Raw genomic sequence first — 17,685 nt, forward strand, 5'->3', positions numbered from 1 at the left:
AAAAGCTCTTCGTGGCTGTCCTGAGGTAATAATTTAACATTATACCTTTTTTTTCCTCTTCCAGCTCCAAAATCTGGGCATCAACCCAGCAAACATTGGGTTCAGCACTCTGACAATGGAGTCTGACAAATTCATCTGCATCCGGGAGAAGGTGGGAGAGCAGGCCCAGGTGGTGATCATCGACATGAACGACCCCAGCAACCCCATCCGCAGGCCCATCTCGGCCGACAGCGCCATCATGAACCCCGCCAGCAAAGTCATTGCTCTCAAAGGTAGGAAGTCCTGAGAAAGAGCTGTTTGAAGTGGCTGCAGAGCCTTCTGTAGGACTTATTTGGGAGTGACTGAGGTCTCTCAGGTGATTTATGTGGGAGGATCCCTTAGCACTTCTCCACAGCTTAATGGGAGCTTAAGGTGAATGCATTTGCTGTTCTTCTGGAGACAGCTGGACTTTAAGCTGCAGCTGAGACTTCCTGCCATTTGCTGGTCATTAGGATGAGGGTTTTTCCTTCAGTCCAAAAGCTTCCAGCTTCTGAGCAAGGAGAGCTGGAAGGAAAGTGTGGGCTTTAAGGAATCATGACCTGATCTAAGTGTGTAAGGTCAATCAACTACACCTTTCCTTACAGAAGGGAGAACTAAGGCTGGGAAGGGGGGGAAAAGTATTCCTGAAGGCCTTAGTCTGGCCAGTGAACCAGTTTGTGCATATTTATTATATCAGTCAGTGATAAGAAGGGTAAAACTATGCAGGGAAGAGTTGTGTGGTGAATGAAGTACAAGGCCAGCCAGCTTGGTATCTCTGATGATACAGAGTGCAAGCATTCCTCTGGAGTCTCCAGAAGTTTTCATCTCTTTCCCTAAGAGGCCCAAAAAGCCTTAAATACAGTCATTCTAGAAATGCATGTATTGCTAATGGGAAGATTTGTGTGTATCCAATGTTACTAACTTTGACCTTAATACTGTGCTACTGTTTTGTCACAACTTTAATGCTTTCTTGTGTGTGCAGATGGTGAGTTATTTCAATTGACTGTACTAGTTCCTGTTGTGTCTTATGACAAGAAAAAGCAGAATAAAATGGCTCAGATTTATGGTGCACGTGGCTGAACAGTGGTGTTTAGAATCCAGAGGTTTTTCATGCCCTTCCAAACAAGGGAGTCCTTAAGATTCCTAAAATCCACTCAAGAACCCAAGGTGTACTGAAACCATTGGGATCTTGATACTGAGCTTTTTATAAACAGGACTGACCCTTTTGACTCAAATGTAGATTTTGCCTGGTAATACCCCTTGCACAGCATGTAGGATCTGTGTTACCTGAATGGCCCTTCCCTTGATCTAAAGCTCCAGCTGCACTAGATATGGAACCAAACTGCTGCCTGTTGCCTGAGTAACTCTGTAGGAGACACATTTCTCCAAGTTCTGGAGAAACTCCTGACTCAGCATCTCACAACAATTGCAGAACTAATGGTGGCTTTGCACTAAACCAGTCCGTGGTGAGTGCAGGCCCCGGCCCTTGTGGCACAGTGACTTTGTCGAGCTGAGCTGCAGTTACTCACTGTAGCAGATACTCTGACCTGCATCTAGTTTCATGTGATCTTTTCTATTCCTCTCAGGCTACACAAGCATGTGCTTGAATAGCTCTCTCCTAAAACTCGTAGAACTGGTCAGAACCTTCTTATCTTCTCAACAGGAAGAAATAATTTCTTCTGCCACTGTGTTGTAAAAGCTGGTAGCAATGACTGCAGGTGGCTGTTCAGGATATTTGTATGCACCATTCTGTGTAATTTGGAGAACTTCCCTCTTGCCTTCTAGAGCTTGTGTTGGTCACTAGATCCCTTTCCTTGCACAGTTTGTTGGTCTGGTTTGCAGTCAGTAGCTGTGTATCCCATTAGTGCAACCCAAAGGTTTTGCTTAATAAGCCTGAGTTACAAAAACCCTCTGCCAAATTAACTGTTCCATGTTGTGCCTTTTTTTAGTACTTTAAACAGATGTGGACATAGTTTTTAATGACACTGGCATAGCCCTCCCCACAACTTCCAAGAGCCTCAGCATGATTGTAACCTGGTCTGGGTGGACGTGAAGTCTCGTACAACCTGTTTGTGTGGCTGAAGCTTTTGTCCCCTGCCACCCTGTTCTCCGCATCTGTTTGATTGCTCAGCAGTGGCAAACTGGGAAAATGAGCCCTAGGAGTGTGCTCTGGTTAAAAGTACCAGCTGGTCCCTGCAGATGTGCCAGTGTAGAACAGCTTTTTCTTGAAGGGAGTCCCGAGGGTTTCGTGTCCTAGTGCAGCTCTCCTGCTTTTCCCCGGAGCTCGCGCTGTCCCCCTGCTGACCAGGCTGTGTTTTGTAGCTGGGAAAACGCTGCAGATCTTCAACATCGAGATGAAGAGCAAGATGAAGGCTCACACCATGACAGACGATGTCACCTTCTGGAAGTGGATCTCCCTGAACACCGTGGCCCTGGTGACGGATAACGCCGTTTACCACTGGAGCATGGAGGGGGAGTCCCAGCCCGTGAAGATGTTCGACCGCCACTCCAGCCTGGCCGGCTGCCAGATCATCAACTACCGCACCGACGCCAAGCAGAAGTGGCTCCTGCTCACGGGCATCTCCGCACAGGTACCTCACCCCAGCAGGCCAGGGCACCCCCAGAGCTCGTCTTGTTGCCTCTCCTAAAGGAGCAGCAAGTGATGTGTTTGTTTTCTTACATAGAAATGCCTGATCTTCAGATGAGTGTAACTGAAAATCCTGCGTTAATGTAGCTGTATATGTGGTGATATGAACAGTCTTAAGCTGCACCAGGGGAGGTTTAGGTTGGACATTAGGAAAAAGTTCTTCACAGAGGGAGTGATGGGGCATTGGAATGGGCTGCCCAGGGAGGTGGTGCAGTCACTGTCCCTGGAGGTGTTTAAGCAGAGCCTGGATGTGGCATCAGTGCCACGGTCTGGGTGATGAGGTGGTGCTGTGTCAAAGATTGCACTCGAGGATCTCAGAGGTCTTTTCCAACCTGGTTGCTTTGGTGATATAAACATTGTACAAGATTAAGAGTCTGAAGTGATGCCTTTGTAAGAGAAAGCATGGCATGAGACTCCAGCTTGATATAACATATTTACCAGCATTAAGTGAAATGAAATTACTGTCTGAGCGCCTGTTGTTCCTGATTCTTGTTCTGCCTTGTCCAGCAAAACCGTGTCGTGGGAGCAATGCAGCTGTATTCTGTAGATAGAAAAGTGTCCCAGCCCATCGAGGGACATGCAGCCAGCTTTGCACAGTTCAAGATGGAAGGAAATGCTGAAGAATCCACTCTCTTCTGTTTTGCAGTAAGAGGCCAAGCTGGGGGTAAGGTAAGGCTTGGTTCTGAGTATTTTTAGAGACTCACCCTGGTTATCTGCTTTCAGGAAAACAAGGGGTTTAATACAAAAAGTTGCATTTAAGAAAAAAAGTGAAAGACTGTGTGGGTCTGGATAGTGCATCTATATATAATGTAAATGACATTTGGTGCATACAGAGCTTCCCAGCAGGGACTACCTGATGCAGCAGGAGCCTGTTTGGAGTCATGAAGTTAAGTGGCATGTCATGACCAGCCTAATGAGCTGCTTGAAACATGTGACTCCCAGCTTCACAGGCTAAGCTTGAGGGAAGAGCTGTTGTAATCTTTCTTTGATGCTGATCCCCAGTATCAGACTTAACTTATTTCCAATTTATTGCATGAAAAAAAAAATGAAGCACTAGTATTACAAGGCTAAATTAGTGGTCAGTGGCAACACTGGAATTGCGTGAGCTACTTTGACAGCTGAAACAAAAGCTTAGATTCAGAGAAACATCTTCAGAACCATCACTGTAGAGTGTTAACCAAGTTGAAGGAGTGCATATAAAGTGACTTAACTGAATCCTGAAACTTCCAAGTAACTAGGGCTACCTAAGGATCATATTTAACTGTTTCCCTCACCTATGGTACATGAATTCCATGTGCCACACCTTTAGTCAGTGAAAATATTTAGGATGACTGGCTTAGTTTGTCTTTGCATAAGCTTGGGATTAGGGCTCAGCAGTGAGAGAATTGCTGTGGTTTCATTGTTGAAGGTATTGTTAAATAAATGAGATACAAGAACTAACAGACTGATCTTGCCTCTTGCACAGCTGCATATCATTGAAGTTGGCACACCTCCTACTGGGAACCAGCCCTTTCCAAAGAAAGCCGTGGATGTCTTCTTCCCTCCTGAAGCACAGAGTGACTTTCCTGTTGCCATGCAGGTATGGCAGCTGCCAAGAGGAGCATGAGAACAAAGCTTCTCCTGGTGGGTGGGACAGTGGTGGGGCACTGGGAGCCAGGTGGTCAATCTACTGACCCCAGGGTTGGCCCTAAACTGGTGTGACTGATGTGGCTGCTGCTCCTGCTTCAGTGGTTATAAAGTAAAGATGCAGACAAGCACCATTCAAAGGCAGCACGTTCTTATTTGGAGAAGAAATATCCATGTATATTTAGCTGCTTTTCAAGCTCTTCCAACATCATTCTGCTGTGACTCCTCGAGTAAAAATATACCAGCACTTCTGGTTGTCCTGAAATGGCCCAGCTGTCTGCTGAGCCTCAAAAGCACTCGCTCGTTTATCCAGTGCCACATTTGATCCATCTATTTCTGTTTTGCAGATCAGTGACAAGCATGATGTGGTGTTTCTCATCACGAAATATGGCTACATCCACTTGTATGACCTGGAAACTGGCACCTGTATCTACATGAACAGAATCAGTGGAGAGACCATATTTGTTACTGCACAGCACGAAGCAACAGCTGGAATTATTGGAGTGAACAGAAAGGGACAAGTAAGGAAACTTGCCCTGGAAACTTATTTAGCTGATCCCACCGGCCATTAATGATGCACTGAAGAGCTCATATCCATGTCTGAAAGTTTCCAAAAATGAACTTTGTCATATTTGGGCTAACTGGAAGTTTCCCTTGGTGTTTGTGCAGGTGCTGTCAGTGTGTGTGGAAGAGGAGAACATCATCCCCTACATCACCAACGTGCTGCAGAACCCCGACCTGGCGTTGCGGATGGCCGTGCGCAACAACCTGGCGGGGGCCGAGGAGCTCTTTGCCAGGAAATTCAATGCACTCTTTGCACAAGGGAACTATTCTGAGGCAGCAAAAGTGGCAGCCAATGCCCCAAAGGTAATGGGCTGGTGTTCAGAGCAGCACTGAACTCCTCTGGCTTAAGCTTCTTGCTTCAGGAAAGCTGAATTTGCCTCAGTGGCAAGACCAGAGTCTTGTTTCTGCTCCTGCCCTGACGTAATACTTGGGGTGCTGGGTGTGAATAGTGATTCTGTGCTGAGTGATCTTAAAGCCCACACAGGAGGGGAGGAATAAATGATGAAGTAGTGGCTATGAGGCATAGTGGTTCTGGTACTTAGCTTTACTTGTCCGGTGATTAAAAAAGTGTCTGTGAAAAGACAGCTTCAGGCTGAGGCTGCACCTGGAAACAAGATAAAAAGGACAGACCAAGGGACTAAATTTAGATGAGAGGAACTTGCTTGTAAGGAGAAAGATGTCTTAATTCTGAACTTAAATTTGCAGTCCTACTGAAACAAATCTAACTGGCTACTATCGCACATTTTCTGTCAGAACATCTCAGTGTCTGAGCTGATGTTCAGCCTTATTGCTCCTGACATTCTGGGCTGGCAAAACATAGAAATGCTTGTGACAGCTACAGTGACATTAACTCCAGCTTTCTGGAGAAACTCTTGCCAAGCCACAATAGCAGCAAAGGAAATGAAAGTGCCTGTGTCTGTCTGGCAGGGAATCCTGCGTACTCCAGACACCATCCGCCGGTTCCAGAGCGTCCCAGCTCAGCCAGGACAGACTTCCCCTCTGCTCCAGTACTTTGGAATCCTGCTGGACCAGGGGCAGCTGAACAAGTACGAGTCCCTGGAGCTGTGCAGACCAGTTCTGCAGCAGGGCCGAAAGCAGCTCCTGGAGAAATGGTTAAAAGAAGATAAGGTGAGTTTGGGGTCGATACCTTTAGAGCCCTGAGGGGACACACACACACATAAATGCCTGACAGCTTCCTCACCTCCCCAGGAAAAATCAACTGGGAGCTCCTCAGTCCCTGGTGTGCTCACCCAGCTGAGCAATAGGTGTTCACTGCACCCATGCCTGTGACTCACGTTCCTGCAGGGGAATCGATCAAACCCTCAGAGCTTCTCTCATTCCACTTCAAATCCCAGCAGGGTGCAGCCAGGATGGAAAGCCTCTGAGCTGCTGCTGTTCTTGCCAAGCAACTCCTTTGGATGCTGCCTTGCATATGCTTTGAGCTGTACTTACACTTCTGTAATTAGCCCCAGAAACATGCTGATATGTGTCATCCATTCTTTTTAGCTCTAAAAATGCCTTTGACTCCTGTGGAACAGCATGAGGAACAATTGCTGCTGAAACACTTGGCTAAGGCTATCAAGCTTAATTTTTTTTTTTTTTTAAAACAAGTCCAAAAGGAAAATAAATGAGGAAGAAGGTGGTAGTGCTTTTCAGCGTGGCATGGCAGGGTGGGCTGACTGTGTTTATGTCTTTAAACAGCTGGAGTGCTCGGAGGAGCTGGGAGACCTTGTGAAATCTGTAGATCCTACGCTAGCACTTAGTGTCTATCTGAGAGCCAACGTTCCAAACAAGGTCATCCAGTGTTTTGCTGAAACAGGACAAGTCCAGAAGATTGTTTTGTATGCTAAGAAGGTGAGAAGAAATTAAATTGCCATATCTGTCCTTCATTTAAGAATAATTAGTGTATGTTCCAAAGCAGCTAAGAGTAACTGGGGGGGAATCTGAGAGCTTGTGCAGTACCTGCTTTACCCTCAAGGTTGTTATGAATAACTACTGCTAGACTTCAGACATGTATCTTGTTATACTTCTCTATGTAGCCTTTTCCAAAAGAGGAAATCCTGACTGGGTTGTGTAATCTAACAGTAGCTGTTACTGAGCTCTGTGTTTAACAAGGTTAAAAGCGGAGCTCTTACTTTTCATTCTCTCTCCAGGTTGGATATACTCCAGACTGGATATTTTTGCTGAGGAATGTAATGAGAATCAACCCTGATCAAGGACAGCAGTTTGCACAAATGCTTGTTCAAGATGAAGAGCCTCTTGCAGATATAACACAGGTAAATAACTTGATTGCACTGAAACTTTATGTTCAAGGCATTGAATTGTTAAGAATGTGGCTTCTCTTACCAGAGAGAGATTTTGAACTACAAGTTTGGATTTACCTTAGGTGGAACAAGGCTGTTTCATGCCTGGTTTTAAGAACACTGAATGACAGCTTAGTGCAGTGTCAGAATAAGTGGTTTAGCTTTGGCAGCTGCACTTGATGGTACTTTCTTTAAATATACCTCCAGTTTTTAATCAAAAGCCTAAATTTCCTCCTCTTTTTTTTTTTTTTGCAGATTGTGGATGTCTTTATGGAATATAATTTAATCCAGCAATGTACAGCCTTCTTGCTGGATGCACTGAAGAATAATCGCCCCTCAGAAGGTCCCCTGCAAACACGTTTACTTGAGATGAACCTCATGCACGCCCCTCAGGTGTGTGCTCAGAGCCCCTGATCAGCCTTGGCTGGAGCTGGTCACAGTCCTCAGGGACTAAGGGAAATTTCCAATATCCCTTCTAGGTTGCAGATGCCATCCTGGGAAACCAAATGTTTACTCACTACGACCGGGCTCACATAGCTCAGCTGTGTGAGAAGGCTGGTTTGCTGCAGAGAGCGCTCGAGCACTTCACGGACCTCTACGACATCAAGCGTGCGGTTGTTCACACTCACCTCCTCAACCCTGAGGTAGGACACCAAGCATCCTGCACCTACAGAAAACCAGGCCATTAGGAATGGCTTTCAGAGTGTGGAGTGATCTGGTTGGGTCTAAAATGGCTTCTGTGTCTTCGCAGTGGCTAGTGAATTATTTTGGGTCCCTGTCAGTAGAAGACTCTCTGGAGTGTCTGCGTGCGATGCTGTCTGCGAACATCCGTCAGAACCTGCAGATCTGTGTCCAGGTGGCTTCAAAATACCATGAACAGCTGTCAACACAGTCACTCATTGAGCTCTTTGAGTCCTTCAAGAGCTTTGAAGGTAAGTCTGTACTTCTGCAAAAGGAGCTGGTGCTCACCTCCTCATCCATGTGTGCATGTCTGTCTGCTGAAATCTGGAAAGCTGTACTGAACTTCAAGTAGTTAGGCCTCAAAACTGTCTTGAAACCTGGCCCAAACCGTAAAGTTTCCCCCTTGAGGAGGGGCACCAACATATTTTTCTGCATATTTTGTTTTTCTGAAATGCTGTGAAAAGTTTGGAGCTGTAGAAAAATACATGTAAAATGTAGTAAAATGTAAACTGAAGAAGCTGCTGGCCTTTTCTCTTTGTCCAAAATGGTCATCTTGACTTCGTGTAGCCTTTGGGATTTGGGCTTTTGTGCTTCTCAACAAGACCAGCAGAATAACGTGTTGATTGTTTCTCTCCAGGTTTGTTTTATTTCCTGGGCTCTATTGTAAACTTCAGCCAGGATCCAGATGTGCACTTCAAGTATATTCAAGCTGCCTGCAAGACAGGACAGATTAAAGAAGTGGAAAGAATCTGCAGGGAAAGTAACTGCTATGATCCAGAACGTGTTAAAAACTTCCTCAAGGTAATGTTTGGGTGACACTGGACTGTCTTGGCCTGTTTGGGGTTCTGATAAAACATGGTGTTGAAAGTAGATGAGTTTGACCTTTGCACTTAAGGATCCGACTGTCCTCTTGCACCAGAGGTAGCTACCATGTTGACAGTGCCTCCTAATAAAGTCTGAGCCTGGAATATTATCTAAACAATGGAGAATCTGTCAGATCAGTCTCTCACTGCCCTTAGTAAGGTTAATTTGGCTTGAACTCTTAAAATATAGTAATTGCACCAGCTCACCTAGAACTTGTTACAGATGTGTACTGTAAAGTAGCAAACAATTTACTTGGAAGGTTGAGAACAACCATAATGCCAAACGAGTTGATAACTTGATTATTTCCTGTGTAATCAACTTCAATTGAGCAACTGCAGAAACAACAAGTGAATAGTGTCAATTAATTCCATAAATGCTTTGTAGGAGTTCTGGGCTCCATAAAGAGCTGCTGACTGATGTTACTGCTGGGGTTCAGAGCTGAAACATTGCTGAAGAGTAGGAAAAGATGGTGTGCTCAAAGTTCAGATTCTGTGGTCCTAGTCCTGAGCTTATTGACAAACCCAACATTACTATAAATACCTGAGGAACCGTGTGGGAGGGGAAAACTTTATCTGGGAACATTTCCTGCCTTCATGTTTGTTGGTTACATAGCATAGTCTTAGATTTTGCTGATCATATCTGAAGATGGCAAAACTCTTCCCAAGAGAATTCTCTAAAACTAACCTGGTGTCACCGAGGTGTAAGGTATGTCATTTGATCAAGCCACCTAAGATATGTTATCAAGCTGTCAAATTCCTGATGAAAGTTATTGTTTTTTGTGCTGTTCCATGTCTGGAATGTGCAGGACATGTACCAGGTAAATCTCCCAGTACAGGCCTCCCTGTGTAAAGTCCTTAAGTGTAATTTCTATGTAGGATTATATTCTGGGATGTGCATGTTGGAATAAGTGATCTGAAATATGCATCCGGAATACTGTCTGCCACATAGACTAAGCTTCTGTACTGTAACCATTGTAACCTTATGCTGAAAGTTGGAATGCTTTTAGATAACTAATCTGATAAGCAATTTTAGCAGTACTGCTACAGTTCTCTAAATCCACAGTTAGGAGGTACCACAAGGCACATGGCACTCGAAGTCAATTCTGTGTATAAGTTTTACGTGCTGAATCACAACTTAACCTAGTCTTGGTTAAATTTGTTTTGAAATCCCAGAGTGCTAATCCTGCACACCAAACACCAGTGGCAACTAAAAATACTCTCTCTAGCTTAGACTTGTAATAGTTGTATTGTGTTGTAAAACCCTGTAGACTCTGCCATGCAGGGTTAAACTCCAGAAAGCTTCTCGCTCTCCACGCCCCGAAGTGGGAGTGAGTACTCCTACTTTGCTACATATTGCAAACAATTAGTTGAACAACAAGCTGTCATTATTTGGTTGAGTTTCAGCTTTCCAAATTCAGCTGCTTTAACAGTTTAAGTGACCGTATTTGTCTGCTTAAGCCCAAGAGCAAAACCAAATTACTGAAGCTGTTCTCTTTCTAGGAAGCCAAACTCACTGACCAGCTGCCTCTCATCATTGTGTGCGATCGCTTTGACTTCGTCCACGACCTGGTGCTGTATTTGTACAGAAATAATCTCCAAAAATACATTGAGATTTATGTACAGAAGGTGAGTTACAGCTTGGCTTCAATGGGGCAAAAGGATCAGTCTTTCCAGCGTTAAACACAATGCCTGTAGTTGTATATAGTAAGTGTTCTGCAAACAGCTTGAGACTTGAGACTGCTACTTAAGTACCTGTTAGTGGCCTCCAGTAAATCAGCCCTGACGTGAATCAGATCTCATTCTTCAGCCAGGTTGGGCAGTAACCCCCACTGATGTGCCTCTTGAAGGAGGAAGACTTGGTAGAATAACTCTGGGCTTCTTGGGGTGATTTTAACTCCCAGCGTTTTGCAGGGATGGAGGGGAAGTTCTCCTTCAGGGACAAAGTGGATTGTTCAGGAGCTCTTCCTGTGGGACCTGAGCATTAGGGAGCCACTGAGCTGGGATGTGAACACCTGTTGACTGAAGAGTTGATTTCCAACCTTGTCCAGAACCTCAGGAAGCTGGGAGTAAAGGCAGGAAGATGGGGTCAGTCTTAACAAGCAGCCTTCATTTGTAGCTCTAGGGATGAGTATTGGCTGCCTGTGCTGCAGGACCACACACTGATCTCTTTCAATGATCCCATTTAGGTGAATCCAAGCCGTCTGCCAGTTGTTATTGGGGGACTGCTTGATGTGGATTGCTCTGAAGATGTAATAAAGAACCTCATCCTTGTAGTAAGAGGTCAATTTTCGACTGATGAGCTTGTTGCAGAGGTTGAGAAAAGAAACAGGTATTAAACTTCTACAAGTCTCTTACCAATTGCCAGTCTGGCTGTGTTACACTGCTCATCCATCAGTGCATGTCCTCATCACACAGCTAAAGCTGGTACTGACACAGCCAGAAGCTGCCACTGGGTGAGCAACCAGCTTTGCTCCTTGGCTGATGTGGGGATCTCATCTTTGAGGGATGAGATGAGTCTTTGGCATGTGATCTTCTTCACAGGATCAGAAAGTCACACCATTATATTAATGAACCAAAATGCAGGTTAAAATGGAGTACTGTAACTCTGGTTTAGTTCCTGACTCTGTCCTATTTATAGCAAAGAAATTGTGCGAGTGGATACTTACTCACTCAACCTCTCTAATGTGACGATCACTTCCTTCTAGGCTGAAGCTGCTTCTGCCCTGGCTGGAAGCAAGAATTCACGAGGGTTGTGAGGAGCCTGCGACTCACAATGCACTGGCCAAAATATACATTGATAGCAACAACAACCCCGAAAGGTTCCTGCGTGAGAATCCTTATTATGATAGTCGTGTTGTTGGCAAGTACTGTGAGAAGAGGGACCCTCACCTGGCCTGTGTGGCTTATGAGCGTGGACAGTGCGATTTGGAGCTTATTAATGTATGTATGCCAAGGCAGCTGGCTCGTGGGTAAAGTTCTGACATGAGTGTCACGGGATAGATGCTCAGGTTTATGACAAAAGCGTTTATTTCCTAAAAATATTAAGCTGGGAACTGCACGCTTCTGATGGGATAGGAGGTGGTTATTTAATCTCCCTCTGCAGCTTAATGAGAAATGGGGGACTCCCTGCACGGCCTAAAGTGGGAGGCTAGTGGAAGTATCAAGGCCTGAGGTTCTAGTCAGCCTCTCAGGCAGGCTTATTTAGTGCTGCAGTACAATTACCCACTGCAGGCTGGAGAGCTGTGACTTCCCTCTGAGCAAACTGTGCCTTTCCCCAGGTGTGCAATGAGAACTCCCTCTTCAAGAGTCTCTCCCGATACTTAGTTCGTCGCAAAGACCCCGAGCTGTGGGCCAGTGTGCTGCTGGAGAGCAACCCTTACAGGAGACCCCTCATTGACCAGGTACCAGTGACAGGCCAGCCAGGCCTTGGCTGTCCCACCCTGACCTGTAGTACCTGACCTGACTGATTTGCTGATTGCCTGACTGTACCTGCAGGTTGTCCAGACTGCGCTGTCGGAGACCCAGGACCCCGAGGAAGTCTCTGTTACTGTGAAGGCTTTCATGACTGCAGACCTTCCCAATGAGCTTATTGAGCTGCTGGAGAAAATAGTTCTTGATAACTCCGTGTTCAGTGAGCACAGGCGAGTAAAAACCACGTCATGGGAAACCTTGGAATTCTACCTGGTGCAGGCATTAAATTGCTGTAATGTGGAACAGCAAATAAACTAATGCCTTCTCCAGAGGGGAGGGTGAATTTCTTGATGGTTTCTTGATAAGTACTAACGTTTTCTTTCCCTCTTCAGGAACCTACAGAACCTCCTCATCCTGACAGCCATCAAGGCTGACCGTACCCGTGTCATGGAGTACATCAACCGCCTGGACAACTACGATGCCCCAGACATAGCCAACATAGCCATCAGCAACGAGCTCTTCGAGGAGGCGTTTGCCATCTTCAGGAAGTTCGATGTCAACACATCAGCTGTGCAGGTACCTTAAAATCTCAGGCTGTAAGAACTCCCTGTGACTTGTGGCTTGGCTGGTAACTTGCGACTTGAATGCTTACCACCGATGAGCAGAGTGACCAAAGCTGCTCGGTGTCTTTTGAAGTAGGACAAATGTTGTTTATTGAACCCTGTAGTGAGCGAAACTTTGCAAGGCTGAAATCACCCACACTGTGTGGGTTGTGTGTGGTTAGTGCCTATTTTAAAAGCTGTGGATCCATTGAAAACCAAACATAAAACACAACTTGGTGTCCCGTAAAACCGGCCTTTGTGGTAGTGGCTGATCTTGGTCATCCCATTTTTAGGTGTTAATAGAGCACATTGGGAACCTGGACCGCGCGTACGAGTTCGCAGAGCGCTGCAATGAGCCCGCGGTGTGGAGCCAGCTGGCCAAGGCACAGCTCCAGAAGGGGATGGTAAAGGAAGCCATTGACTCCTACATTAAAGCAGATGATCCTTCCTCATACATGGAGGTTGTTCAAGCTGCTAATGCCAGTGGTATGATTAAGTTTTGTTTACATCTTTGCTGTTAATGTTGCTCAGCTCTTTTGCCTGGTCTGCTCGAACTGCAGTTCTGCCAGACTTGTATCTTGATGCAAGTAGAGGAATCTGGTCCTGCAAAGACTGCCCTAAATGAGAATGGGAAAAGGTAGTGTATTGCATTTGCAGATAATCCGTGGTCTTTTAACTACCTTCTTAAGCTAGTTGGAGACTTCTCTCAGAGCAGGGGGTCTTTGCATGAAGTTAAAGACCAGGATTTTAGTTAGGCCTGTTGTAAGGTGACTTTATTAGTGTAATGTATGTGTGTGAAGGACATACCAATATGAAAGCTGGTTTTGATTGTTGGGGAATAGCTGTGGAAATACTCATGTCCAACTAGCTCGAGCTGATAGTATAGCTTAAGTATAAGTGTCCTCAAGGGCGGGAACTAAAAATTCTGAACTGCTTTTCCTAGGAAACTGGGAAGAGCTGGTGAAGTATCTCCAGATGGCACGTAAGAAGGCCCGGGAATCATATGTGGAAACAGAATTAATCTTTGCTCTTGCTAAAACCAACCGCCTGGCAGAGCTGGAAGAGTTCATCAATGGCCCCAACAACGCACACATCCAGCAAGTGAGTGACAATGGGTTGGTTTTGCTGAATCACAGCTCCTTCAGCCTTGCTGACCACAAAGGTGGAGCTCAAATGCTCCACATCTCATGTCAGCCAGTGGCTGAAAGTGTGCAAGCCTGACCTGTTGTGCCGTCCCTCAGGTGGGTGATCGCTGCTATGACGAGAAGATGTACGAGGCAGCCAAGCTGCTGTACAACAACGTGTCCAACTTCGGCCGTTTGGCCTCCACTCTGGTGCACCTCGGGGAATACCAGGCAGCCGTGGATGGGGCTCGGAAAGCAAACAGCACCCGCACGTGGAAAGAGGTGAACTTGGCTGGTCGGGTTTGAAAGGTCCCCTGAAAGGACTTCAAGGCCTGGATTATAAACAGTAACACACTTGTCCCTTCCAGGTCTGCTTCGCTTGCGTGGATGGGAAGGAATTCCGCCTGGCTCAGATGTGTGGGCTCCACATTGTGGTGCACGCGGATGAGTTGGAGGAGCTGATCAACTATTACCAGGTAATTAACTGGCTCCTGTTACACAGTTCAATTCTTTCATGGCAGCTCTGCCCAAAATTGGAGCTGTAGAGTCATCAGGATGGTTCCTGATGTGAAGTCTCTGTGTCCTGTAGGATCGTGGCTACTTCGAGGAGCTGATAACTATGCTGGAAGCAGCACTTGGGCTTGAGCGAGCACACATGGGGATGTTCACAGAGCTAGCAATTCTCTACTCCAAATTCAAGCCACAGAAGATGAGGGAGCACTTGGAGCTGTTCTGGTCTAGAGTCAACATCCCCAAGGTGAGTATCTAAGGCCTTAAATTTAGCTTAAAACACATCTCTCTGTGCCCTGGCTTTTGAAATAGCAGCTCTTGAAGTTGTTAATGGCACTAAAGCCTGAGCGCTGATGGAATTCCCTGTTAACATATTGCTCATTATGCCTCTTCTTAGGTTCTGAGAGCTGCAGAACAAGCCCATCTCTGGGCCGAACTGGTGTTCTTGTATGATAAGTATGAAGAGTATGATAATGCCATAATCACAATGATGAATCACCCAACAGATGCTTGGAAAGAAGGCCAGTTCAAAGATATCATCACTAAGGTATTGCTTTCTTAGTGAAAGGAGGTAAATGTCTTGCTATGTACACTTCAGTTCTCTTCCTTCATTAGTAGCCTGTTTGAAATGCAAAGTTCTTGATATTGCCACATAATTTCAAAGCAACTGCAATTCACAGTAACTAAAGAGATTTCTAGAGACAAGAATGAATCTTGAGTGGCTCAGTTTTGCAGAATTTTCTAAAGTTATGTCTGTCTTTCACTTGTGCTCTGAATGTGCATCTTTGCTCATCTCCAGGTGGCCAATGTGGAGCTGTATTACAAGGCAGTTCAATTCTATTTGGAATTTAAACCTCTCTTGCTCAATGATCTGCTGATGGTGTTGTCCCCTCGGCTTGACCACACTCGTGCTGTCACCTTCTTCACAAAGGTAATTTTCCTACTATCCAGCTCAAATCAAAACTGGCAGTTGGGAAAGCATTTATCTGTAGTAGCATTTTAAAATGCTTGGCTGCTTCCCTGCCTCACGGGGAAGATGCTGAGACTTCTACAAAAAGTGGAATTAAATGTGTCTCCCTGGTTCCCTGAAGGTTAAACAGCTGCCCCTGGTTAAGCCTTACCTGCGCTCAGTCCAAAATCACAACAACAAATCAGTGAATGAATCCCTGAACAACCTCTTCATTATTGAAGAAGACTACCAGGTATGTCTTGAAGCAGTTAATACCTAATGTTGTCTGTGCTTTGGGATAGAAGTGGCCATTCCTGAATCTCTGGCTTCTGTGTCAGGATTCACCTCCTATTCTCGGTCTGTTTAATGTCTGGAAACACAGGGTTCTTGTTTTCAGTAGTTTTTACCTGCTTGCTGTTAACTTGAATTCCTTAAGTATGTGTTCTTTGACACTTCCAAATTGAACTAGAGGGGGCTGGCCAAGGATGAAGTAGAGAACTGTTGGTGGCTTTCTGGGAGCTTTTTGTGTCATTCCTACTGGGGGTAGAGTGGCTACTGTGTTATGAGTGTGACAGACCAGCTTTTATTTATAAAAGGCAAACAGTGGGTACTAAGGAAAGAACTCACAGAAGAGGCAAACAGTTATGTCTGTCTGTTCTACTGTTGGTACTGAGAGGCTCTTCACCTCAGTAATCACTGCTGAAAAGTACTGGCTGAAATAACATAAAACTCCGTGTGTGTCAAAGAAAAAATAGTAGATGTCTCTGGAATACTTCAGCCTTCTGGAAGCAGGACTACATGCTTGTCAGATGTTTGCATTTTGAGATGCAGTTGTGCATCTGAAGTGTAACTTTTTTTTTTTCTGCCAAACTCAGGCTCTTAGGACTTCCATAGATGCTTATGACAACTTTGACAACATCTCTCTGGCTCAGCGCTTGGAGAAACACGAGCTAATAGAGTTCCGGAGGATCGCTGCCTATCTCTTCAAGGGCAACAACCGCTGGAAGCAGAGCGTGGAACTCTGCAAGAAGGACAGGCTCTACAAGGTGAGCCCACCCCTCAGACTGAGCTTAGCAGGCCTGCCTCGTTTGGCCATGACTTTCTAGTCAAACTCAGTTAATACCACACCCAGTGGTTGTTCTGTGGGCCCCGAGGCTAAAGGCTGTGTCCTGTTGCAGGATGCAATGCAGTATGCTTCAGAATCCAAAGACACTGAGCTGGCAGAGGAGCTGCTGCAGTGGTTCTTGCAGGAGAACAAGAGAGAATGCTTTGGTGCTTGTCTCTTCACCTGCTACGATCTCCTAAGGCCAGATGTTGTCTTGGAAACAGCGTGGAGGCACAACATTATGGACTTTGCCATGCCATACTTTATTCAGGTCATGAAGGAATACTTGACCAAGGTAAGAGCAGGTGCTTCTCCAACACGAAAAGCTTGTTAGTCACTGTGGTGATGCCTTGAGACTGTCTGCTTGCTACTAACATCGATTTGGGCTTTGTCAAATGTCTGTCTGTCCATGTCCACACTTATTTTTCAGTCCATCTGGGGAGAGACTTCGCCCTCTAAGAGACTGAAACACTTGCAGGCTCCACCCTCTCAATTACAGAACCTACATCAGTAGTATTTGCCTGACCATGGGCAGTGTCTTAAAGTAGTTCCAGGACTCAGGCTTTTCATATGCTGTGCCAGTCAGGAATCCCAGCTGGGATCAAGCTTTAACTAAATTCTAGACTGTGTACTAAAAAAGCTTTACAGCTAAATCTGGACATAACTTGTTCTGCTGTGCATTTAACTCTAGAACGTGGCTCTGACACTTAATGGCACTAATTATGACTCAGCTCTTACTTGAAGTGACTCAGGATGGGGGAAGTACTTGGCAATGCTCTGACAGACTTGAACAGATGAGAGTTAAATCCAGCTGTCACTGCAAGAGTTGCCCAGCTGAAGCTTTTAGAGCATCTTCAGTGAAATGGTGTAAATTCCTTAATGATTAAGACTCTTTCCATGAAAGGTGGAGTTAATGAAGACCAGAGTGCCTGTTTGTCTGGAGATTTGCCTGGCAGTTCCTTGCAAAGGCAGGACTCTGCAGCCCTGGAGCCAATCTCCTGTCCTTAAATGCTGGGTTTTGGGGGAGGTGGGACTGTCTGAGCAGTAACATTGTCAGAGATGCTGATGTACCAAGTAACACTAAGCCTCTGAGAACAGTAGTCCTGGAGCAGGATTAAAGATGAACATTCCATGGTCTGCTGCAGGGTTAGGGTGTAGCTGTGAAATCACTGCAGTAAGAGCCAGCAACAAGCAGAGCTGCCTTTCTAAAGCAGATACTTCTGGTGTATCTTTGTTTTGACTCACCTGTACCTTTTAATTATTTCTTCCCTGACGCTTTTGT

The 17,685-nt window shown here is 45.6% G+C and overlaps 1 protein-coding gene across 4 annotated transcripts in view; it reads left to right on the forward strand.

Moving 5' to 3' along the window:
- CLTC (clathrin heavy chain) overlaps positions 1–17,685 on the forward strand; it is a 30,122-nt gene that overhangs the window by 7,456 nt on the left and 4,981 nt on the right. For 2 of the 4 annotated variants that reach the window (XM_032707335.1, XM_032707337.1), the window contains exons 2-31: positions 65–272; positions 1,001–1,003; positions 2,341–2,609; positions 3,173–3,334; positions 4,131–4,244; positions 4,639–4,812; positions 4,961–5,158; positions 5,783–5,983; positions 6,557–6,709; positions 7,009–7,131; positions 7,414–7,551; positions 7,638–7,802; positions 7,910–8,090; positions 8,477–8,640; positions 10,203–10,328; positions 10,889–11,031; positions 11,408–11,642; positions 11,981–12,103; positions 12,198–12,343; positions 12,506–12,689; positions 13,009–13,201; positions 13,659–13,816; positions 13,957–14,121; positions 14,208–14,315; positions 14,429–14,596; positions 14,747–14,896; positions 15,149–15,280; positions 15,441–15,551; positions 16,174–16,344; positions 16,477–16,698. In XM_032707335.1, coding sequence (XP_032563226.1) covers positions 65–272; positions 1,001–1,003; positions 2,341–2,609; positions 3,173–3,334; positions 4,131–4,244; positions 4,639–4,812; positions 4,961–5,158; positions 5,783–5,983; positions 6,557–6,709; positions 7,009–7,131; positions 7,414–7,551; positions 7,638–7,802; positions 7,910–8,090; positions 8,477–8,640; positions 10,203–10,328; positions 10,889–11,031; positions 11,408–11,642; positions 11,981–12,103; positions 12,198–12,343; positions 12,506–12,689; positions 13,009–13,201; positions 13,659–13,816; positions 13,957–14,121; positions 14,208–14,315; positions 14,429–14,596; positions 14,747–14,896; positions 15,149–15,280; positions 15,441–15,551; positions 16,174–16,344; positions 16,477–16,698 — 4,788 coding nt within the window. The remainder of the gene's footprint in view (positions 1–64; positions 273–1,000; positions 1,004–2,340; positions 2,610–3,172; positions 3,335–4,130; positions 4,245–4,638; positions 4,813–4,960; positions 5,159–5,782; positions 5,984–6,556; positions 6,710–7,008; positions 7,132–7,413; positions 7,552–7,637; positions 7,803–7,909; positions 8,091–8,476; positions 8,641–10,202; positions 10,329–10,888; positions 11,032–11,407; positions 11,643–11,980; positions 12,104–12,197; positions 12,344–12,505; positions 12,690–13,008; positions 13,202–13,658; positions 13,817–13,956; positions 14,122–14,207; positions 14,316–14,428; positions 14,597–14,746; positions 14,897–15,148; positions 15,281–15,440; positions 15,552–16,173; positions 16,345–16,476; positions 16,699–17,685) is intronic. The other 2 variants (XM_032707336.1, XM_032707339.1) reach the window with 1 other exon arrangement.

Source organism: Chiroxiphia lanceolata, chromosome 20 (assembly GCF_009829145.1).
Source record: "Chiroxiphia lanceolata isolate bChiLan1 chromosome 20, bChiLan1.pri, whole genome shotgun sequence".
Taxonomy (NCBI): Eukaryota; Metazoa; Chordata; class Aves; order Passeriformes; family Pipridae; genus Chiroxiphia; species Chiroxiphia lanceolata.